Here is a 23,931-nt window from a genome sequence, read left to right on the forward strand (position 1 = left end):
AAATACTGAAATGAAGAGACCCAAACCTGAACCATTTATCTTAGAGGGGTGCCTGTGTCTGTCCTTATTCTTTCAATGGTAACAGAAATGTCACTGTCATCCCGCTGCTCATCGATTTGCTCAAGCGGGCACCAGTAACGTCTCCATTGTGAGACTTGTTACTTTTTTTTTTTTTTTGGCATATCGAATATGCCACAGGTAGCTTGCCAGGCTCTGCCATGCGGGCGGTAATAGAAATAGAACAGACAATTTCTTTAATCCCCCTATAAAGTTAATTAAAAAAAAAAGAAACCCTCAATGATTCAAAAGGCAAACACAATCTCACTTATCCTTGAAAATAAGATAGGGGGGCTAGAGCGACAGCACAGTGGGTAGGGCATTTGCCTTGCACTAGACTGTCCTGGGTTCGATTCCCAGCATCCCATATACTCCCCTGAGCACCGCCAGGAGTAATTCCTGAGTGCATGAGCCAGGAGTAACCTCTGTGCAATGCCGGGTGTGACCCAAAAAAGAAAAATAAAATTAAATTAAAAAGAAAGAAAAGAAAATGGAAATATATATTGAAACCTGTTACACTAACAAAATCTAATACAGCGAATTCATTAAAATTTGTAAAGATGTGACACTTTTACATATGATACTGCCCACCTCTGTGTCTGGGCACCATCACCCACACAGAACTATTTAGGTATGTAAATTGAATTCATTTCTAGGCTGGATTCCGTATTTGAAATCATCCTCAAGGAGTTTGTAGAAAAATAATCAAGGGAAAGCAAAAAACATTACATTTCAATATACCTGGAACTCAAAGGATTAAATGTTAAGCTTAAGTTTAGAAGCGAGAAATTGAATATGCAATCTAGGAACATGGCCACTATTAGGAGCATCTCGACAATGACCCCAAAAAGAACATAAAACGCACAGAGAGAGTATAGGGGCTTTAAGGTTCTGCAGATGAAAGATTAAAGTTATTCTCTCTAGGTTTCTTCTTCTTCTTCTTTTTTTTTTTTAACTCAGGGCCAATCAATCCAAACACACAGTCAGATAAATAGTTCTCAGCCAAGGATAATTTTGCACCCAGGAGAAGTGAAGCAACATACAGAGGCAATTTTTTTGTTGTCACACCAGGGGCTGCTGCTCCAGAGAGCACAGGAGTTCTGCTAAACATCCTCACACAAAGGACAGCGCCGTAACAAAAAATTCTCCCACCCAACACGCCTATAAGTCATGTTACCCTTACTGACGCTGTATTTGGGCTGTAAACAGTTCAGCAGATGCTCAAACTGCTCTTAATTTATAGGGCTTTTGCTCACTTTCTCCTCAAAATAGGCTCATTTGTTCAGACTGCTCATTTCCAAGCAGATCATTCAAGATATAGGACAGAGGACAGTAAACTGGAAATCAGAAAATGATACAAAGCAGACATACCGTCAATGAGGAAGTTAGTGGAAGTATATCATAGGAGGTATTAACGTTAATATCACTCCAATTTAATCCTTAGATAGACATGTTTCCTAATTCTCGGGGGGAGGGGAGGCTCCTAAGCAGTGCTCAGAGCACCCAGACATCACTCGGCCAACCCAGCTCAATGCTTGGGTGATACTGCCCAGACCCAGAGGTGCTTCGGGTCACCAGGGCAGCCAGTGGTATTCAGGGGCCTTCACGGCCACACCTGGTGCTCAGAGGGTAAAACTGCTGGGATCCAATTCCAAACATCACACATGTTCCAGTCCTTCGCGCTGTCTCCTGGGCCCCATGTTTTATTATGCCAGATGAGAAGGATAAGGTTTTCACCAGCATCTGACAGCCTGGAGGGAAAAACACGCAATTCGAAAATCTATATTCGAAAAGGTTCATGCTCTCTACTGCCCTAGGTGAAGAAGTGGGAGCTACAGAGAATAGAAAGAATAAGGCAACTGGGACTGGAGCAATAACAGACGGGGAGGGCACTAACCATGCACGCAGCTGACCCAGGTTTGATCCTCCAGCACCCCATAGGATCCCCTTAGCCCCGTCAGAGGGATCCCGGAGTTCAGAGCCAGGAGTAACCCTTGAGCATTGTCAGGTGTGGCAAAAAAAAAAAAAAAAGAGTAAGGCAATTATTTCTCAGAGAACTGACATCTCTATTATAGGAATAAGGCAACACAATAAAGCCAAGTTCCATATACCCTCACCAGCCAGCCGGCGAGCCGTCACTGGGCAGACTAGGCAGAGCGGGAGGCATCTGGTTGGTAGGTGGCAAGACTGTCTTGGCAGAGACACAACCCCAAGAGGACGCAGAGGAACGGGACAAAGGTCTAGGGGACCTTCCTTCCCCTGGAGCAGCCTCCCTGAGCCTTCTCAAGCCTTCAGCAGATCAAAAGACGCTCTGAACTTTTGTGGGCACATTGATGTCACCACTTTCTAGATCTGAATCATCACATATTTTCCGACACTGATTTCTAACACACAGCCTTGCAGAGTGCTGCCCTAGATATAAAAAGTGATCCCTCTGCCACTAGACTCAAGGGAATCTGAAAGAGGACGTCAGGGACGGGGAGACGGCCCGGGCAAGAGAAGACGAGCCTAGCATGAGCAATGGCCTAAATTGGATCCCCAGGGCCACGTGCCCCCCCACCCCAAAACATGTGGCCCTGGGACCCCTCTGCTAGGAGTACTCCAAGGCCGAGCACTGCCAGGTGCAGCCTCCATTAAAATAAATAAACAAATAAATAAGGGTCAGGGAGATGGCATAAAGGGCTGGAACACACACTCTCAGGAAAGAGCTTGAGGTTCAGCCCCCAGCACCACATGGTTCCCTAAAAATATAAGGCGTTGCCCCCCAAAATAAATCCATTTCAGTAAAGGAAGCATCCAAATTATAATGATAGATTCAGGATGGCAACTAAAAGGAAAGCAAAAAAAAAAATAAAAATAAAAAAATAAAAGGAAAGCTACAGGGTCTTCCAAAGCAATCTCTCAGGAGCAGAGAACCATCCCTTCTAGACTAGCATCTTTTCAAAGGCAGGGACTCATCCTTTTGCCAATTTTATTTTTTGTTTGTTTTGGCTTCTGGGCCACACCCTATAATGCTCAAGGTTTACTACTACTGGCTCTGCACTCAGGAATTACTCCTGGCAGTGCTCAGAAGACTTTATGGGATGCCCGGGATAGAACCCTGGTCAGCTGCATACAAGGTAAATACCCCAACCACTGTACTATTGCTCCAGCCCTCCCCCCTCCTCCCCGTCTTTATAAATACCGAATGCAGTATCTAGCACTGGTAACACTGAATTTAAGAAAACAAAAAGATAATTGCAGTGCTCCCTCAGGCCAGCCCTTGGCCACGTGCTGTGAGCAAGTGACACGGACACTCAGGAACATGAGCAGGGAAAACCCACCGGAGTGTTATCTATGAGCAGATGGCAGGATGGGAAGGCAAACCACACCCCTCCCTCAAGTAAAGGCTCCGTGAGCATCACGGGAAGCATAAGAGGAGAAAGTTCCGAGACAAACAAACAAGCGTTCTGCAACAACATCATTCAAAGCGACGGGAACCAACATGTTCAGGGTCCCAAGTTGTTCCAGTCTGCAGGTCTAGACAAAACAAACATTTGTTCTATTACCTTTATGCTCTGTTGCCATGGGAATCTGGGTTGCGGACACTAATTTTCAGCAACTAGTTGGTGGGGCAGTGAAAGGGGAATCGTCTCCATGAAAAACAAGACAGGGCTAAAGCAATAGCACCAGCAAGTAGGGCATCTGCCTTGCACTTGGCCAATCCGGGTTCGATTCCCAGCATCCCATATGGTCCCCCGGGCACCACCAGGGGTAATTCCTGAGTGCAGAGCCCGGAGTAACTACTGAGCATCACTGGGTGTGACCCAAAAAGCAAAAAAACAAAAAAGGCTTTTATCTGTGAAGGGAGGGAAGGCCGTATCCTCAGAGGTCATCTATGTATGGAATCACTCAATCTTTGACTTGTCCAGGTAAATGGAGAAGTTTGTAGAGCCTCAGATCTAGAAAAGAATGATATCCATCTAACTATTACTAAAATTATTGGAATGGGGGGCAAAAGTGAAGGAATATAAAGTAGACACAGGACCAAGTAAAAGAAACCATAAGGGAAGGTAAAAATGACTTTCAAAATTTAAGCCAATAAAAAGAAAAACCTCAGAAGCCCAAGGAAGTTAGAAGACATTCAACCTTGAGCAAGCTAATTTTTTGTCAACGGTCTAAAGCTAATCTCTTTTATTCCTTTCCTTTCGGCATCAGAAACCTAAAGAATGAAGTAAGCTCAAGTTATTTCAAGAACCAAACTGCGGGCTGGAGTGACAGTACGGCAGGCAGGACGCTGGCCCTGCACGGGGCCAACCCAGGATCATTCCCCGGCACCCCAGACGAGTCCTCCAGGCCTCACCAGGAGTGATTTTTGAGTGCAGAGCCAGGAGTAAGCCCTGAGCAGAGCTGGATATGGCGCCCAAAACAAAAATAAATAAATCCCTGACCTGGAGTACCCTGAATTCCAGGGCAACCAAAAGTACACGCTCTGGTACACTGAACTTTCTGGAATGAGTTGGGAGCACAGGCCAGGCTCTGCACTAAGTCCCCTGCGGTCCCTGCACCCTCTTCCGCTACCTCGGCCCCTGGTCCTGTTGGCACCCGTCATGCTCAGCCGGCAGGCCTCTGCCCTTGCTCACCCCTCTGCCTGGATATTCCCCCTCTCCATCCAGGCCGTGCTCGCCATCACCTCCTCCGGGTCTTTACTAAACTGCCACAGTCCCAGCAACCTAGCCAGTCTACCTGTAACAGGACACGTTCCAGGCCTCCCTCTCTGTTCCTCGCCTCATTCTCCACGTGCACGGGCCACTGGACATATTGCAAGTTGTCATTATTATCTACTTCTATCCACCTTCGAATATAGTTTGACAGCAGAATTTTGGGGTCTATTTTATTCGTACACCTACAGAAGGCCCAGACGTAGCAGTTATGGATGGAACAGAGCCCCGTCCTCAGGACCCACATGACTTCCTGCTCTTCCCACTCTGATATCACAATCTTGTATCCTAGAATACTGGGGTTTTGTTGTTTTTGTTTGTTTGTTTGTTTGTAATGACACAAAAACCGGACCCATTTGCTTAAGGCAAACCCTTTGGCAGTCATCCTCTTCTTCCCTCCCACACTCAGTCTGGGAGTCAAGCAAAGCAGAACCCAGGATCGACATGTTAAAGGGCAGAACTTACAGCCCACCATCTCTTCCTTTCTAGCACAATCATTAAAAGACTGAAATGCTGTAAAGCTGGTTAATTTCATGTCCTCAACTCATGTAAGTTATGAAAGCACTGTACAAAGACCAACTACTTCTAATAGTGAAAGCTTCATTTAAAAGAACATAAATGTTGAAAACAGTTTAATGATCACGCTGGGCAAGATCTGAGTATTAAAAGTAGGAAAAGGGATATTCTTGATAACCTTTCAGTGTCAGTATTGCAAACCACACTTCCCAAAAGGAGACAGACAGACAGACAGACAGACAGACCGAGAGTCACAGAGACAGAGAAGAAAAGTCTCTGCCATGGAGGGGGGGAGGGGTAGGAGGGTGATGGAAGGGAACCTGGGGACACTAGTGCTGGGAAATATACACTGGTGGAGGGATGGGTGCTGGAAAATTGTCTGACTGAAATCTAATCATGAACAAAGTTCAGTTTTGACTGTTTTGTCCCAAAGAAACGTGCAAAATTTCCAAGTATACAGATACATAAGGTTGCAATCACTAGGTTTCAAGTCAGGGGAAGCCACCTATACAAACAAAAAAAGAAGTTTCTTTTGTTTGTTTTGGGCACTATAATTAATAATGCCTCTTGGATCACTACCAAATTTTACAGAAAAGAGGAAAAAAATCTTTCCAAAAGCTTAGAGGGGGGTGTCATTTCTGCTTGTACCCTATAATAACACCTACAAATTCTGAAATTACTCATAAAACCTAATTTTTCTTTAGGAAAAATCAGTTTAGGCAAAGAGTCATTTTTGTTTTGTGAATTCTACGAAGATTCTGACCTCTGATTCTGTGAGGTAGTAATTAAGGTAGTAAGATTAATGAGACAACGACATTGATGGGATCGGATTCCTACAATCACAGCTCTCCTGCCAAGTAACTCAGCAACACCTTTTACATCACACAAGCTCAGCTCTTATATAAACAGAAAAGACAATCTCTCCAGTGCTGATATCACAGAACTCAATCCAAGGTAACACTGACAAATCTATCATTTCTGTCCCTACCCACTCGTCCCCAGGAGTGGGAGGGGGAGAAGGGGGTTGGCCCACACTGGAGATCTCAGGGGCTACTCCCAGTGCTTGGGAGAATGGGGGGAACCAAACCAGGGATGGCGGCATGCAAGACGACCACCTTCCTGCGTTCTGGGTGGTATCGCCATAGACTGGAGCCATAGCACTGCGGGTAGGGCATTTGCCTTGCACCACCTCCACCCTGTACTATCTCTTCAGTCCCATGCCATTTCTTTAATGAATGACTGAACCCAGTTCCTCACCGATATAATGAGGTTATTAATTCCACCTTCACAGAGAATAAGGATTGGATGATAATGATTTGAGTGAAAAGACTGTATAAACTGAAACATCCCATTTAAAAAGTCAGGGTTGGGGGCTGGAGCAACAGCACAGCGGGTAGGGCATTTGCCTTGCCTTGTTCGATTCCTCCATCCCTCCCGGAGAGCCCGGCAAGGTACCAAGAGTATCCCGCCCGCATGGCAGAGCCTGGCAAGCTACCCGTGGCATATTGGATATGCCAAAAACAGTAACAAGTCTCACACTGGAGACGTTACTGGTGTCCGCTCAAGCAAATTGATGAACAACGGGACGACAGTGCTACAGTGCTACAGACTTGCACTATGTTTTTATATGTAATCTCATTCCATGAAGTATTTAGGAAACCACATTTTATTTCTTAGTAAAATATGCCACTGGCTCTGAGTCTTGATATGTGTGGTATACTGATGATATGTATAAACTGCACAGCACCAAGCCTGAGACACTATAAGCAAACAAATATATTATTCGCAATAGATTATAAACTCTGAGGTAGTATGTTGCTGTTTCATTCGGGCCTCTTTACCTCAAGAAGTCTAAACCATTACCTGTTCCACAGCAATGCTGCTATGGACTAAGTATCATTCTCACCTCTCACATTTTGTTACAATACTACCAGTGCCCACACCCCTCTTTTCAACTGTAACACCTTTTCAAGTGCAAGGGGCTCTAAGAACCATACCCCAGAGGAGAGGCATTGAAGTTCCTGTTTACATTTCCTTAAACTTACCACAAAGAATCCCCCCCCTCAGGTCCCAAAACCACAAAATCAAGACGCCCTGCAACAATGTATTCTTGAACAATTTTGCTTATTTCCCTTCACATACAATGCACAAAGTTCCTGAAAACGGAAACTTAGTGTAGTTCCCTTTAACCCTCTGAAAGGCATATTTGTAAAACCTTAAAAGTTCTCAAATTTTGAGCCAAATACTTAGATTTTTTGTACCACACCCAGCAATGGGGGGGGGGGAGGCGGGGGTCCATTCCCTGCAGAGTTGGGGAACCATGCAATGTCAGGGTTAGAACTCAGGGCTCCTAGATGCAAAGCATGCACTGCTCCCTAGCCCAAACTCCTTGATTTTTTCTTTCTGGGTCATACCCTGAGATGCACAGGGGTTACTCCTGGCTCATGCACTCAGGAATTATGGCGGTGCCCAGGGGACCATATGCAATGCTGGGAATCGAACCTGGGCCAGCTGAATGCAAGGCAAACGCCCTACCCACTGTGCTATCGCTCCCAGCCCCTCCTTGATTTTTAATTAACAGAAGCTGCAGTCTGGGTGGGAGTATTTCTTGGGTTTTTTGCTTTTTGTTTACTATATACTTAGCAGTACTTAATGAAAATGGGCTTATAAAAATTGCTAAAAGCTACACACCGAATTATATGACATTTCAAAACAAAATGACTAGCATTTCAGTGATGCTGCATTCCTTGAAACACTTTCAGACAATTTTTTTTTTCAGATCCAGTTCTACAAGTTGTACAAGAAAGTCTGTGTCATTACTCTATAGTTACAACTCCTATTTCACCTAGAACAGTACCACAACATGATTGCCTAATACTTCTCAGCAGACTTGAGCCCAAATCCCTACAATTAGTTAACTCCACTTGATTGCTATTCCCTAAAATCAAATCTGCTCTCAAAGGATAAAGAGGGTGAAAAAAGTGGGCACTCGAAAGATTCTGTCAGAATCTTCTAAGACACTTCAAAACCTTTTTGCGGGGCCTGAAAAGTTAACAGAAAGAACTTCAAACAACTAAGCTGATGGGAGATAATTTGTACAACACTTAGTTTTGGAAATTCTCTATCCAAAACTGGCAAAAACTGTTTCCAGTCAACTGTCACATAATTTTGTAATTCTATGTAAGGTCATATAATTTCAGTTCCTCCAACAAAATAAAGGTCACCACTTTAATTCCCTTTAGCAGAACCACTACTAAAAACCAAACTAAACTCTGGCTCCTTCAAAAGACACAAAAGGAACTTGCCAGACCATTCTCGCCGTGGAGAAAAGGAAGACGGCTGGAGAGCAAGAAGGGAAAGGAGCCATTTCACTGTATATCCCTTTATGCCTTTTAAAATGTGGGTGCGATTTCTTTTCTTGGTTTTGGGGTCACATCCGGCAATGCTCAGGGGTTACTCCTGGCAGTGCCTTGGGGGACTGACACTGGGGTGTAGGGGATGGAATCCAGGCAGCCTGCGTGCAAGACAGGACCTGACCACTGTACTGTCCCTGCAGCCCCACACTACATATTTTTAAAGTTTGTTTATAAAATTGCTTCCAACTGTCAGAGACTGCTGGCTATTGAGCACAGGGCTAAAGAAATGTGCAGGCCCTTTCAATGGCACTTCATTGTGTGTCTGGATTTCCTGTGCCAGTGCAGAGCTATTGACACCAACAGCAGGGGAACCTTGCAGGCAATTCTCTTCAAGTTCACTCAAGGCCCCACAGTTGAGATTTTGTGCATAAATTTCATTCAAGTTTAAACATCATTCGAAACAAACACCCCAGACTAGAAAATTTTTTAAAAGACAAATAAGAAAACTAAATATACAGAGAACTCTGTAAATTAGCAAAGCAATAAGCTGTGTAACTGATCGTAAACTGCCACAAATTCTCTTAAAATGTAAACAACCATACCAGGGGAAAAAAAATAGGAAAAATATGTCAAGATTGGTACCATCAGCAACATAAATCACGAGGTTTGAGCTGGAGAATGCAATATGATCTGTGACTGGATACAATTGCACAACCTCAATTACCCTGAAGATTGGACCAAACAGGAAATTCATGATGTGACTTTAAGAAACACTGGAATTATATTTCAAGATTAACACATCCAAGACTAGATTTTGTTCCCCCACCACGCTGACCCCTTTCAAATCACCCCGTGCAAACTAAATGATGCAATTCAGCAATCCGTTTGCATCCATCCATTACATCAATCCCAGACCCCAGTAGCTCTCAAATGATAGCAAATCTAATAGTGTGCGTGCACAAAACCTGCATTATTTCGGGCTCGCCAGCGATTCGAAAAGACACGCACGGGCTGAGTTACAGCTGAAAACGTGTCGCTTCCTTCCTATAGAGTCCATCCATAGCCTTCTCAAAGATGCATGCCTCTCCCTGTAAATGCAGATAAGTTTCCTGCAAAGCCTGTCTCTAAGGGGCTTGAAAAAACAGGCATTCTCACAAGAATTACCCCAACTGAAAAATATTTACAATACCTTGTAGAATTGTTAATAATTTTTTTTTTAAATCTTGAGGGCGTGCAGCGGATCTGAATCTCACTTGCTCCCAAAGAGAAAACTGTTTGGCGAAACAATACTTAAATGAGCAGTGGTATGTGACTAATCTGCGAGGCCGCCAGTTTCTCGAGCTGCAATGTTCTTGCATCCCCCCCTCCCAACTCCGCGCAAAGGAAATACGCTTTCAACCCAGTCGGAAACGGCACTCCAGCGGGCGCGCTGTTCTTCCAGATAAAGTCGATATTTTAAGCCTTTTTTTCCTGGGTCGCTGCTAACTCATGGGCAAATTCCAAAAGTTCGCTTCTCAAAAAGGGATTTTGCAAAGAGAGGCTTGCAGAAGGCAAGCAAGCAAGCAAGCAAGCAAAGCCGGGACAGAGCGGGCTACGCTCCGTCTTCTCGATCGGGTTTGGCTCCTCGGCAGCTCCTCAGGAGGGTCTGCTCGGGCGGCTTCCCGCGCCCACAATGGGTGCAATTCCGGGGCCCTAGGGTCCTGCTGCTGCACGCCAGCAGAGCGCTCCCCAGTGAGCGCCCCCCCCCGCCCCACCTCGTGCCTGGCCCCCGAGCAACCACCCCTCCAGCAGCAGGGAATGCGTGGGGTGCGAGCCAGCACCGAGCTCCAGCACCAACCACCGTCTGCACCAGCGGGTGGCCTACCTGGGCGTGCAGGGGGAGCGGTGCAAGAGGAGGGGGGAGAAGGATGCAAGAGAGGGGTCGAGGGAGGGTGGGGGGTTGCAATGCCAGCCCCTAGGAAAATTCCTGCCGCTGGGTGCATCGCTGAGCTGTGGGGGCAGGCCCGGCTCTCGGGCACGAGGGGCCGCCCGGACCCCCGCTGCGCCGGGCTTGGTGACACTCACCACACCGAGCCATAGGCGCCGGAGCCCACCGGGGACAGGTTCTGGTAGCGCTCGGGCACCTCCCAGATGGTCTTGTTCAGCTCCTGCCGGTAGAACGTGGGCCTCTCCTGAGACATCTTCCAGCGGCGGCCGCGGGGTGAGGAGGTGCCCCTGCAGGGCCCCGCCTGCACCCGCACCCGCTCCCGGGTCCTCCTCGCCCGCCCGGCCGGGCGGGGGCCCCCGCGCTGGCCGTGGGCTCCGGTGCGGCTGCTGCGACCCCGCCGAGTCCCGCGCGCGCGGGCGAGCGGCCCCGGTCAGCTGCAGCCCCTGGACGCGCCGCGGAGAGTCGGGGCGAGCCCCGCAAAGGGCGGGCGCACGCTCGGGAGCCTCGGGCTGCGCCGGCCGCGCTCCTCCTGCACCCGCTGCCTGCCCGGGCCGACGCGGGGCTGCGCCGTAGTTCTGCGGCTCCAGCTGCAGCGCCCACAGGCTTCCAGTGGTCGCGGTACCAGCGCCAGCGAACAGGAGCCTCCCGCCGTGCTCTCGCGAGAACAGCCGCCGGGACTCTCCGCGAGTCGAGATTTTACCCAATATGGAACCTGGCCGCGGGAGGGGGGGCTGTGAGGGGGAAGAGCTCGGGAGGAGCAAGATCTCGCGAGAAGAGAACGACAGCTGGAGCCCGGAGCCTGAAGCTCCCAGGGACAGTATTTTTTTTTTTAAGGGCGCGAAGGCAGCTGGGGCACGAGAGCCGAGTCGTGCAACACATGCCGCGTGCGCCTCGCAGTGGCCGACGGGAGGAGTAGCTGGCTCGGTCGCAGAAAGCGACAATGACAAATAGGCTGTCCGGGCAAAGAGCCAAAGGGTATTTGGACTGAGGGTAGTCAGCTGCAACTGAACACCTGCTCCGAGGAACCCCACCCCACCCCCGTTTCCAAGAAATGTTTGCAAAAAAACAGGGAAAAGGAGAGATTCCGGTAAGAAAGCTGTTGGGCTTCCATTTGTTTAGGAATATATGGCTTACTTACTTTGAAATTCTCTCCAAATTCGTCTCATGAGCAAATAAATACCCGCTCAGCAATAAGGCTGAGGTTCCCCATCCAAACTCTCCACGGGGTTCTTAAGTGCAGAATAATTGCACTGGGAGTGGGATCTAATTGGATAAGTCTGTGATGGGCACCAAGAATGTGCTTAGACAAGTTCCAGTGTATGCCGTTTGAGCAAAAGAGAATTCCTGACAATACTTCCATCTATTAAAGCCATGTTAGAACTGAAAATAATGTGAATAGGCAAGATATTATAACACCAGGCCTATCCGTACTATTATCAACCTATTCTTAGGATAAAACTTATTACAATAAGCACAAAGTTGACCCCAATTTTATTCTCATCCCTGATTATTTTCTTTGGTGTTAATCATCCCTTAAAGTGTTCAGACTTAGCTTGTTTTTAGCCAGCATCTTGCAGTACAGTGCCTAGGACATAAAAGGCACCCTATAAAATTTTGTTTAAAATGCTATGAATAGTCTTGGGCACATAAGTGTAATGTCTATGCAGTAACTTGGTGCAATGAAACCATAAATGTTAGCTATTGTTACCATGTTACCTAAACCAGTTTTTAAAAACTTTAAGATTCTAAGCTTTTACCTCAGTTTTGGAGGATTCTGCAGGATACTCGGTTTTCCTCGAAAGTGGGGAGTGGGGGGAGTCAAAGTAAAGGTTCTGAGTGATTTGTGCAAAGTTGTTTTGTTTTATTTTGTTCAGTGTAGTCTAGCCTGGTTCTCTGGCCCAGGAGGACATGCTGCTTGAAGGTGTGCCTCGCAGACAATCCAGGGCAGGTTAAGTTAGAGAAGGTGAGAGTGAAGACTGAGGAAATGAGGGTAGAAGTAGAGGATCAGGGGGCTGAGCATATGAGAACAAGGGGAGAAACTTGGAAGAATCCTAGTTTGGCCTACAAAGTGAGATCATGAGATGTGACAAAAAATGTAAAGATGAGCACATCTCCGGTTAGAAGGCTAGCCTAATGTCCAGGAGGTACTTCAGACAGAAAAGTGATTGAAGAACTGTAAAGGAGGGTGTTGGAAAGATAATATGGCCGGTAGGGTGCTTGCCTTGCACTCAGCCTACCAGGGTTCTATTCCAAGAATCCCATATGGTCCCCCAAGCACTGTCAGGGGTAATTTCTGAGTGCAGCGCCAGGAGTAACCCCTGAACACCTCCTGGAGTGCCAGCCCTTCCCCTACCCCCACCCCCCCACCCCCAAAACACTAAAAGGTAATCATTCGCCCAATCAGTAACAAATTTACTGACTTCATGCTTTAATCATTCAGAAACAAATTTACTGAGTTCATACTGTATCTACCATATTGCTTAAGCAGTGAGGATACCAGCAATCAATGCAAAACACTTAAAATCTTTTTAAAAACATCCTTGCCTTGGGGCTGGAGTGATAGCACAAGGGGTAGGGCATTTTGCCTTGCACGTGGCCAACCCGGGTTCTATTCCCAGCATCCTATATGATCCCCCAGCACCGCCAGCAGTAATTCCTGAGTGCATGAGCCAGAAGTAACCCCTGTGCAACGTGGGTTGTGACCCAAAAGAAAAAAAAAATCCTTATCTTTATGGGGACGAGGCAGTTCACAAGACCATCCCTGGGTGTGACCCAACAAAGCAATAAATAAATAAATAAATAAATAAATAACACGTAAATGGAATATCGGGTACAAATATAGTCGTGCGCAAGAGATACTTGCGCCTGGAGGACGACTCAGACCGAGAAGCAGAGAAAGAGGCTCTAGGGAAGCCTCGGGTCTCCTCGTGCATAGTCTGTCCTCACAGAACATAATTCTGGAAACTTCAGTGACGCGAGGGGGAGACTGCACGCAGCGAGGTACTCGGTGCGAGGCCACCCAAAAGGCCCCGCATCAAGAGCCGTCGAACCAAGAGGTCCGGATGGCCCAGGTAGGGGTGCAGGGGCCCTAGGATCTAGGAACGGGGACGGGCAGGGTCCTGGGCCCGGGGACGACCCCAACCCCCGCTTCCCGTGCTCCCCTTGCTCGTACCCACCCTTGTCCCCCGCCCGCCCGAACGCCCGCGGGTTCGGCCGCAACGGTTCGGGAACCGCCGGCGTCGGCGCCCGCAGCCGGGCGGCCGGAACCGGAGCCGCGTCCGTGTCCGCGTCCAGCCCGGGAACCAGGTGAGCCCTTGGGGGGATGGGGGGGCTGCCGTGGAGCCGCGGGGCCTCGGAGGTCGCGCTGCGAGGGCCCGGCCCCGGGAAACTCTTGCAAGGCCCGGGGCGGGGGCTGCCGGGGAACCGGCTGGGCCGGGCACGTCGCGGGGTTTGTGCAATGAATGACAGCCGCGCCTGGGAGCGGCTCTCTCGCAGCTATTGTCTCCGCTTTGGCCAGGACGAGGGGGCGGCGTGTGCCCGCCTCCCTTTGCAAGCCCAGTGCAGCACGTCTTGCGGGCCAGAATCTGCAGAGCTGAGCTGCGGTGCCCGCCTCGCCCGCGGAGCTCAGCTGTGGAGCCCCGGCTCGCTCCGACGCGCCGGTCCCTTCCCGCTTCTCTGCCTTTGTGTCTTCCCACAGAGCTCCCGCCCCCTGGATCTTTGCTCCGCGGTGTCACAGCTCCCCCGTCCCGACACCCCGTGAAACCTTCTCCACCGTCTCCACTAGGAGGCTCTCACCGCGCACCCGTGGCCTGGGCTGGAGCTCTGTCCTGGGGTTTCAGGGTGAGGGGTGGAAGGATGCTCATCATCCTCTCAGTAACGGATTCACTGGGTTCCTTCCATATCTAACTCGTTGTTTTAGGCCCTGAGGATGCCCAGTAATCCACGAAAGAGACTTGGAGCGATAGCACAGCGGGTAGGACATTTGCCTTGCACAGGGCCGACCCAGGTTCGATTCCTCCGCACCTCTCCGAGAGCCCGGGAAGCTACCGAGGGTATCCCGGTGGCTCGGGAGAGCCTGGCAAGCTACCCGTGGCGTATTCGATATGCCAAAAACAGTAACAACAAGTCTCACAATTACTGGTGCCCGCTCGAGCAAATCGATGAACAACCCGAAGACAGTTCTACAGTGTCAGTGCCTTATGGGGCGAGGTAATTTACACAAAGGAACTTGTCAATTGATTGTCAGGTTTTGAATGTAAACTGAATATAGTCTGAATGAGCAAGAAAAACCTGAAGCAACGTTTCTCTTTGCTTGTGCCTTTTCTATTTTCCAACTCCATTGCCCATAAATAGGATAAACACTATTTTCTATCTCCATCACAATAAACATGATATGTAATAGTCTTGGGCAAGGGCATATTCTTCTGATGAAATTATAAATGTTTATTCTGAAGCTTGGCAAGAACAGATGAAAGGAGAGAACACAGGGGACCTGCACCAGATATTGGGGCAACAAGAGGAAGGTTTGGCATTTCACAAGGATCAATACTCAGAAAAGCAGGGTGCTTTTCGGCCGCTTGTTCTTGATTTTGAATATGATATTTTTATACATTGTACCAATGGATATCTGGAGAGCTAGGAGTAGTCTCCCAAACACAGAAGCTAGGCAACACTTCTTACCTTTTTTCTCTTTTTATTTTTCCTTGGGTCACATCCCAGTCTTTGGGGAGGGATTCTCTTCCCAGCAATTTCAGGGGACCAGGTGGTACAGGGAGTCTAACCAGGCCTCCCACCTGAAAAGTTTTCTTTGTGTGTTCTGATTTAGCAGCATAGTCTGAATCTCAGTGGGCCTCCTACTTCATTGTTCATCTATTGAGACACCTGGGGGCTATTTAAAAAGAAATTCGGGACCCCCTCTAAGGGTTGTTAATCAGGTCCCTTCCTAGATGGAGTTTAAGAGTGTGCAATGCTAGCAAAATCCACACGATACTGTCACTAAGTGTGGAGGGACCACGTGTGGGCTACAGAGAATAAATGAACTATTGGAAGTGAATCCAGACGCCCCCAAATGAAGTCCTATTTATAGAACTGGAAGAAGAAACCTTAAATAGTTGAGACCATGCTTCCCAGGAAGCCTCTCCCCCTTTTCTTCCTCCCCCTCTTCCTTCTCCTGTTTCTGTTTTTGGGCCACATCTGGCAATACTCAGGGACCACAGTTGCGACTGCAGCCACATGGTAGGCAAATGGCTTAACCTCTATATAATCACCCCTTCATCCCCCCAGCCCCCCGAGAGAATTGGTTTCTAACTAGACATATATATCAAGATTAAGGATAGACATATGGGGATGGGTGTTTGAGCATTGTATAACTGAGACTTTAACCTGAACGCTTTGTAACTTTCCACATGGTGAATTAATAAAAGAATTTAAAAAAAAGGATAGACATATGGGGCTGGAGTGATAGCCCAGCAGATATCACTTGTACGCGGCCAACCGGGGTTCAATTCCCAGCATCTCATATGGTCCCTCCGAGCACCACCAGGAGTAATTCCTGAGTGTGGAGCCAGGAGTAACCCCTTTGCATCGCCGGCTGAAAAAAGGAGAGATCATAGCATGTTGCTGATCACATTAAGTGCCCAGATCCCATCATCCACACACCTTCTAGATAAGAGATACTGTCTTGTGTTTATATCTGAGGGGACAGTCACTCTGCCATCAATGCACTTAGGATCCCCCGTTTCTCTTCTGAAATGCATCTTCTTATTCACCCCAAAGTGCACCTGTCACTTGGCAGCAGAAGTTTATGCTCATTGTTCCTTGTTGTGAAGGGTCCTGTTAAATACCTGTGCATCGCCGGATGTGACCCAAAAAGCAATAAATAAATAGAGGTTAGAGTTTATTGTACAGATAAAGTCGAGGATTCAGGTCTCTCCACAGATGACAGGCCTCTCCTTTACCTGTGAATGGCATCACTGGTCCTGTCCCCAATGCTGTCCTGTCCTATGAATAACTTCACTTCCCTGTCTTGTCCCTTGCAGTCTACTCACCTCCCGGGAACAATGGCCAGGTCCTGCCCCCACGCCGCTCTCTCTATACACTTTCCTCAGCCTCCGGCCACAGCCACATGCACGTGGGGGAGAGCCCTGCGCTCTGTACCCACTGCTGGGCCTCCCAACTCTGCCCCAGCAGCTCCTGTAATCCTGTGCCACCTGGGCTCAGTACCTTGTCAGTACCTGGGCCGGAACCTGAGCTTCCCTTGGGCATCTGAACCCTGCCTGGATTCTGCCTTTCCTGGGCCATGTTTCAGGGGTGCACAGCCCTACCTGAGAGAGGACTGAGTCCGGAGAGTGCTCAGGAGAGAGAGAGGGGGGAGGGAGGGAGAGAGGGAGGAGAGTGAGGGAGGGAATAAGGGAGGAAGTAGAGTGAGGGAGGGAAAGAGGGGGGGAATGGGGGAGGGAAGGAGGGAAGGGGGAGTTGGGGAGGGGAAAAAGGGAGGGAGAGAGATGGGGCTGAGTACTGTCTTTCTTTTTTTTCTTTTTGGGTCCCACCTGGCGATGCACAGGGGTTACTCCTGGCTCTGCACTCAGGAATTACTCCTGGCGGTGCTCAGGAGACCATATGGGATGCTGAGATTTGAACCCGGGTCAGCCACGTGCAAGGCAAACGCCCTACCCGCTATGCTATCACTCCAGCCCCTGAGGGCTGTCTTTCATCTGCCAAATCACACTCTCTAGTCATACCATTATCTATTCTGATTGGCTACCTGTTCCATGAGCAGATATTTAAAGTGCTCCACACCTCAGCTCCTGCTGTATTAACAGTAGCACTGTCATCCTGTTGCTCGTCGATTTGCTCAAGCGGGCACCAGTAACATCTCCATTGTGAGACTTGTTACTGTTTTTGGCGTATCAAACATGCCACGGGTGGCTTGCCAGGTTCTGACGTGCGGGCGGGATACTCTCGGTAGCATGCTGGGCTCTCAGAGAGGGACGGGGGGAATCGAACCCAGGTCGGCCATGTGCAAGGCAAATGCCCTGCCCGCTGTGCTATGGCTCCGCCCATAGTGTTAATAGTACAACAGGAAAAGTGCTTGCCTCGAACAAGGTTGGCTTGTGCTGGATCCCGGGCACCCTACATGGTCCGCCAAACCCTCCAGCAGTCATCCCTGAGCACAGGGCCAGGAGTAGGCCCTCAGCACAGCCGAGCATGTCCCCAAGACAAACAAAATAAAACAACGGGCTCCTGCCTGTCCCTTCCCCAGCTGCCGTCACTATGAGCTATGTCATAGCCCCCTCCCACCTATCCAGTTGATCTTTCGTCTCAACCTCTTATCTCAGAACTGTTTATTTGTGTTTATTTTCATTGGTGGTGGGGGGGTGTTTACCAAGCAGTACTCAGGCGTGCTTGGGATGCATAGTGTGCCTGGGATAAAATGCATGGCAGCACAAGGCAAGTGCCTTAATCCCCTTCGCTCTCTCCAGCCCCAGAGCTGTTAGTGCCCCCCCCCCCAACACATGTGTTCCTTAACCTCTTGAAATGTACTTAAGGGGCCGGTACAGCAGATAGGGCATTTGCCTTGCACATGGCCGGCAGTAGTCCATCCCCTGCAGCCTATTCGGTCCCCCAAGCACTGCCAGGAGTAATTAATTTCTTAGTTGCAGAACCAGGAGTAACCCCTGAGCATCACTTGGTGTGACCGAGAAGGCCTGAGAAAAAAGAAACATATGTAACATTAAAACCTTAACTGTTACAAAGGCTAAACATTGAAACATCAACTTGAAATTAGATGAAGGAACTGAACTGTTTCTTTTCTTTTCTTCCACTTTGGCGGGGTGGGGTGGAGTGGGGAGGGGAGAGAGACCTCACCATCAGTGCTCCAAGGGGCCGGTTCCTGATGGGGCAGGACCTCATGGTGCAATGCTGCTCCGCTCAGGTACAGGGGTCAGGGGGCACACAGTGCTGGGGACCCAACTTTGTGCTCCACCAGTTTGCACTATTTCCTCAGCCCCTTGTTTACTTATCTATTTATTTGGTGTGGGGACTACCCCCCCCCCGCGGTGCTTCCTCTGTACTCAGGGATCATCCTGGGGTACTCAGGAGGCCATATGCAGTGTTGAGAATTGAACCGGGTCAGCCACATGGAGTGCAGGCACCTTACCCCTGGACTATCTCTCCAGCCCCTCTACTTCATTTTAATTCAGTTCAGTTCAGATAGCCACAAATGGCCAGTGGCCACACATCTCTAGTCAATTCCACTGGCACCATTCATCTTCCCAAGTGCACGAGTGCATATCACTTCCTCTGCTCCAAAAACGTTTTTATTTGGGTGCCAGAGCAATAGTACAGGTAAGGTGCTTGCCTTGCACACTGCCAACCCAGGTTCAATCCCCAGCATCCCATACGATCCCTCAGCACCGCCAGGAGTGATTTCTGAGTACAGCACCAAGAGTAACCCCTGAGCATCACCGGGCATGATACCCCCCCCGCCCCCAGAATAATGGTTTTGTTTGTTTCAAATAGTAGGACTGACTTTATTAATGTTTCTCCAGATGCCTGTTCTTAAAGATCTAAAGACACGATTAGCTTACAGAAAATATGGAATTTCAAAGATTTTACTTCACACCTCTGCCCTCTAATATCTGTGCTGTGATCACCACCAAAAGATACCCCCCTCCTTCCTGCCACCCCACTTCTTGTTCCCACCATGGTTTCACTGAACTAATTTTGTTGTTATTGTTTCACCATTTTGTTCATTTTATTCACATTTCTCATGTGAGTAAGGCCATTCTGTACCTGTCATTCACGTCAACACTTTATTTCACATGGCACCATCACCTCTAATTACAACCATTTTGTTCCAAATAGGTACTTTTCTCCCTTTTTCTCAAAAAAAAAGTGAGGTAAATATTCACTTATCATATACCTTTTTTACTGTATAAGGTAAATTAATGTATAGCACAGCGGGTAGGGTGTTTGCCTTGCACACAGCTGACCTGGGTTTCCTCCATCCCTCTCGGAGAGCCTAGCAAGCTACCGAGAGTATCCCACCCACACGCAGAGCCTGGCAAGCTAGCCGTGACATAATCGATATGCCAAAAACAGTAACTAGTCTCACAATGGAGACATTACTGGTGCCCGCTTGAGTAAATTGATGAACAACGAATGACAGTGCTACAGTGCTAATTTAAAAGTTCAAATAGGCACTCTTCTCTATCTGAACTGCCCTCTCCCCCAGTATGTGAGACGGGATGGGAGAGCCGTGCTCAAAGCAGACTGTAGACTGAACACGATGGCCCCCCAATACCTTCATTGCTAACCACAACACCCAAAAGGAGAAAGAGAACAAAATGGAATGCCTGCCACAGAGGCGGGGTTGGGGGGGATGGGGTCATCAGTGGAGAACAGGCAGTGGTGGAGGGATGGGCACTCAAGCAGTGTATAACTGAAACACAAGCACGAAAATATGTAAATCTGTATCTGTACCCTCACGGTGATTCATTAAAAAATAATAATAATAAGCAAAATTAAAAAGTAAAAAATATTTGTGCAGGGGCCAGAACGATAGTACAGCGGGTAGGGTGTTTGCCTTGCACACGGCTGACCCGAGTTCAATCCCCAGCATCCCATATAGTCCCCCAAGCACCGCCAGGAGTAATTCCTGAATACAGAGCCAAGAGTAACCTCACAGCATTGCTGGGTGTGACCCAAAAAGCAATAAATAAATAAACAAATAAAATAAATACATAAAAGTTCAAATAGGCACCTTTTTTAAAAACAGGTAACAACCGGGCTGGAGAGATAGCACAGCGGGTAGGGCGTTTGCCTTGCACTCGGCCAACCCGGGTTCAAATCCCAGCATCCCATATGGTCCCTTGAGCGCCGCCAGGGGTAATTCCTGAGTGCAGAGCCAGGAGTAATCCCTGTGCATCGCCAGGTGTGACCCAAAAAGCAAAAAAAAAAAAAAAAAGGTAGCAACCATACTCACCTATTGGGTATGAATAACCACAATTTCTTTGACCCATTATTTGTTAATTTATGTTGATCCCAAGTTTTGTCTATTATGATGTTGGGTACAAATATCCTTTTGAATTAGTGTTGTGGCATCTTTCAGATAAATGCCTATGGGTGGTATTGCTAAAGCATTTGGAGTTTTCTTTTTCTTTTTTTCATGGAAACTCCATTCTGTGTTCCATAGAGGCTGCACCAATTTGCTTTCCAGCCTCTCACTGTGCCATATCTCCATATTTTCCCTATGTCTCTTGTTGTTTATAAACCTTTTTGATTTTAGGCATTTCTTCTAGGTGCAAAGATAACTTATTGGGGGGCAGAGCAATAGAACAGCGGGTAGGGCATTTGCCTTGCATGAGGATGACTCAGGTTCGATCCCCAGCATCCCATATGGTCCCCCAAGCACCACCAGGAATAATTCCTGAGTGCAGAGCCAGAAGTAACCCCTGAGTGTCGCTGGGTGAGACCCAGAAAAAGCAAAAAAAAAAAAAAAAGATAACTCATTGTAGTTTTGATGTACATTTCTCTGCTGACCAGTTATGCTGAGCACTTTTGCATATGCACTCCGACTTCTATTCTTTATCTTTTTAAAAAAATTTTGCTTTTTGAGATCACACCCAGCAATTCTCAGGAGTTACTTCTGGCTCTGCACTCAGGAATTACTCCTGGGGGTGCTGGGGGACCATATGGGATGCCGGGGATCTAACCCGGATCGAACACATACAAGGCAAACTCCCTACCCACTGTACTATTGTTCCAACCCCTCTGTCTTATTTTCATAGAAGTAACATTGCACTGTAAAAGTTTCAGATGTGTGTGGTTGAAAGCAACACAAACATCTGTTGCATCAAATCCACCACTAAAAGTCCAGTTCTATTCTTCACCATACAATTATCCTCCTTCACCAATTTGTCCACTCTCCTTCTCTCTTCCCTTTTAGCAATCACCAATTGTCAGACACTAAATATATAAATATTCACATTCAAACCCAATGTGAAAGCCCTCTAGGTATGTCTCATGCTACTTTTTTCTTTTAACTCAATGTTGACTTTCTTCAGACCTGTTGAATTGACCTTTATTTACAATCTCTGTAATTTCTCCTTTTCTTTCCTTGAATTGCTTAATTCTCTCTTCTGTGTCAGTGTAGTCATTTTTCTAAATTGCGAAGTGTTTGTGCTTTTGTTTCCCCAGACCACCTAGAATTCTGAAAATATTTGCGGAACACTAATTGAACCAATCACAGGTAAAATAACATCACAGCACACCGCCCCCTCCCCCAAATTGGAAACACAAAAAGATTGATTGTATACGGTGGACACTTATAAAATTGTGAAAATAAAAGCAGATGAACTTGCCAAACTCTAGTCTCAGGGCCTCACTCTTGAACTATAAAGGATGTTAAATGAAAACAAAAAAGAAATATATACTTTCCCTGAGTGAACTCATGGGACATAATAAATACCACCAAGGGATGCAATAGCAGATTTCACAAAATTTACACTTTGCATGAAATTTGGGGGGGGGGGATAAGTTACAATTTATAGTGGTCAGAGAGTCTATCTTCAAAATAGCTCTCCGGAGAGAGCTCATGCCGGACCTCCTGGATTCACTGACTGAGGCGGCCTGCTTTGCTGTATGCCTGTGGTTTCACTTCCAATTCTACAAATGTGAATTATTTGAGGGTACCTGGATTTGCTTCTAATAGTTCATTTGTTCTCTGTAGCCCATACTCGGTTCTTCCACACATGCTATCAGCATCATCTGGGACTTGCTAGAAATGCACATTCCAAAATCCCATCTGGGAAGGGGCGTGATTAACCTACAGGTCTAAGATGGGCCAGCAATTCTTTTTTGTTTTTTTTTTAAGCAACCCAGGGTTTCACTCTTTGCTTGTTTTTTAAAATTGGTTTGTTTTAGGTTTTGACCACATGCTAACCATGCTCAGGCTTACTCTAGGCTCTGCACTCAGAGACAATTCCTTATGGTGCCTGGGAGACCACAAGTGTTGGTTGCCAGGGATCAAACTCAGGTCAATTGCGTGCAAGGTCCTTATCCTCTATCCTATCTCTCCAGTCCCTATAAATTCCATTTATAGAACCGGAAGAAGAAACTATAAGCAGTTGAGACCACGGTCCATATGGCCCTAGGGGTCCCAGGACATTTGATAGGGGTTACAGGTGGAAATCACATAAATGGGAGATCATGGCACAAGACTTAGGGGCCAACAAGTATGAACCACAGGAAGGTCAGAAAGCATCCATGGTTGAGAAACACTGACTTAGGGAACTAGGCAGCCTCATTCAATATCTGGATTCCAGTCCTGACTCCAACTGTTATGAAGAGTAAAGACTGTTAAAAATTCTGAGGACTCATTTTCTCTGTTTGGAAAATGAGAATACTACTATTCTTTCACCTTTATTTAGAATAGTATTTATTTATCACCTTGCATTCTTTGTAGGATGGTATTGAGGATATAGTTGTCCCAAACATGAGACCGTGTAAGAAAACTACAATGTCTTAGGCATCCGAAAATTTGAGTTTTTTCAAACAAAGCAAAACAAAACCCAATAACAATAACAACAGCAACAACAACAAAACTCTTTTAAGGATCTAAATGTTTTTTGTCTCTTTTCCCTTCTTCAGAAATGATGCAAGACAGAAGTACCTCACGTTACAGCTCGAAATATGGGCAAAATTCATACTCGTATGATGTTAAGCGAGATGTCTACAATGAGGAGAAGTTCCAGCAGGAACACAGAGGGAGGCTCAGTTCCACTGGGAATGTGGACATTGACATCACCACCTTCAGACACCACGTCCAGTGCAGGTACATGTGTGCGGCCCTTCTGCTGCTATGTTGCTCAGACACACCCAAACCCACCAAACGCCTCTGACACCTACTTCTATTTCACTCCTCTGAATTCTTTTCAGATTCCCTAGATTACTGGATGGGTAACAGCTACAGTTACCTTTTATTTGGTTTGGAGGGGGTGAGGGTTACCCTGGGTGGGGTGTCAGGGATCAGACACTTGTGATGGAGTCTGGGGTTTTGTGTAATCAGGGTTTGTGCTCTACTGCTGAACCACATCCCATGTCCCTGCTCTTCATCTGCTCTCTTTCTCTTTCTCTCTCTCTCTCTTATGGTTGGGTTTCAGTCCTACAATGTTTCAGCACTCATTACTCCACCAGTGTATATTTCCCACCACCAATGTCTCTAGTCTTCCTCCCACTATCCCATCCCCCCCATCCTGCCTCTATGACCGGATCTTCTTTCTCTCTCTCTCTCTCTTCCTTTGGGCATTATGGTTTGCAATACAGGTACTGAAAAGTTATCATGTTTGTTGCTTTACCTACTTTCAGCATGCAG

General features: G+C 47.4%; 2 protein-coding genes across 4 annotated transcripts in view; one reads left to right on the forward strand and one right to left on the reverse strand.

Annotated features, from left to right (window-relative positions):
* Nucleotides 1–11,243, reverse strand: part of MAPK14 (mitogen-activated protein kinase 14) — a 75,751-nt gene extending 64,508 nt beyond the window's left edge. Inside the window, exon 1 of one of the 3 annotated variants that reach the window (XM_055126306.1) lies at nt 10,694–11,243. In XM_055126306.1, coding sequence (XP_054982281.1) covers nt 10,694–10,809 — 116 coding nt within the window. In that variant the 5' untranslated portion in view covers nt 10,810–11,243. The remainder of the gene's footprint in view (nt 1–10,693) is intronic. The other 2 variants (XM_004619960.3, XM_004619961.2) reach the window with 2 other exon arrangements.
* Nucleotides 11,244–13,783: 2,540 nt separating this feature from the next.
* SLC26A8 (solute carrier family 26 member 8) overlaps nt 13,784–23,931 on the forward strand; it is an 86,141-nt gene continuing 75,993 nt past the window's right edge. Inside the window, exons 1-2 of the mRNA XM_055124326.1 lie at nt 13,784–13,862; nt 23,208–23,391. Of these exons, the coding sequence (XP_054980301.1) occupies nt 23,210–23,391 (182 nt within the window). The 5' untranslated portion in view covers nt 13,784–13,862; nt 23,208–23,209. The remainder of the gene's footprint in view (nt 13,863–23,207; nt 23,392–23,931) is intronic.

Source organism: Sorex araneus, chromosome 2, assembly GCF_027595985.1.
Source record: "Sorex araneus isolate mSorAra2 chromosome 2, mSorAra2.pri, whole genome shotgun sequence".
Classification (NCBI taxonomy): Eukaryota; Metazoa; Chordata; class Mammalia; order Eulipotyphla; family Soricidae; genus Sorex; species Sorex araneus.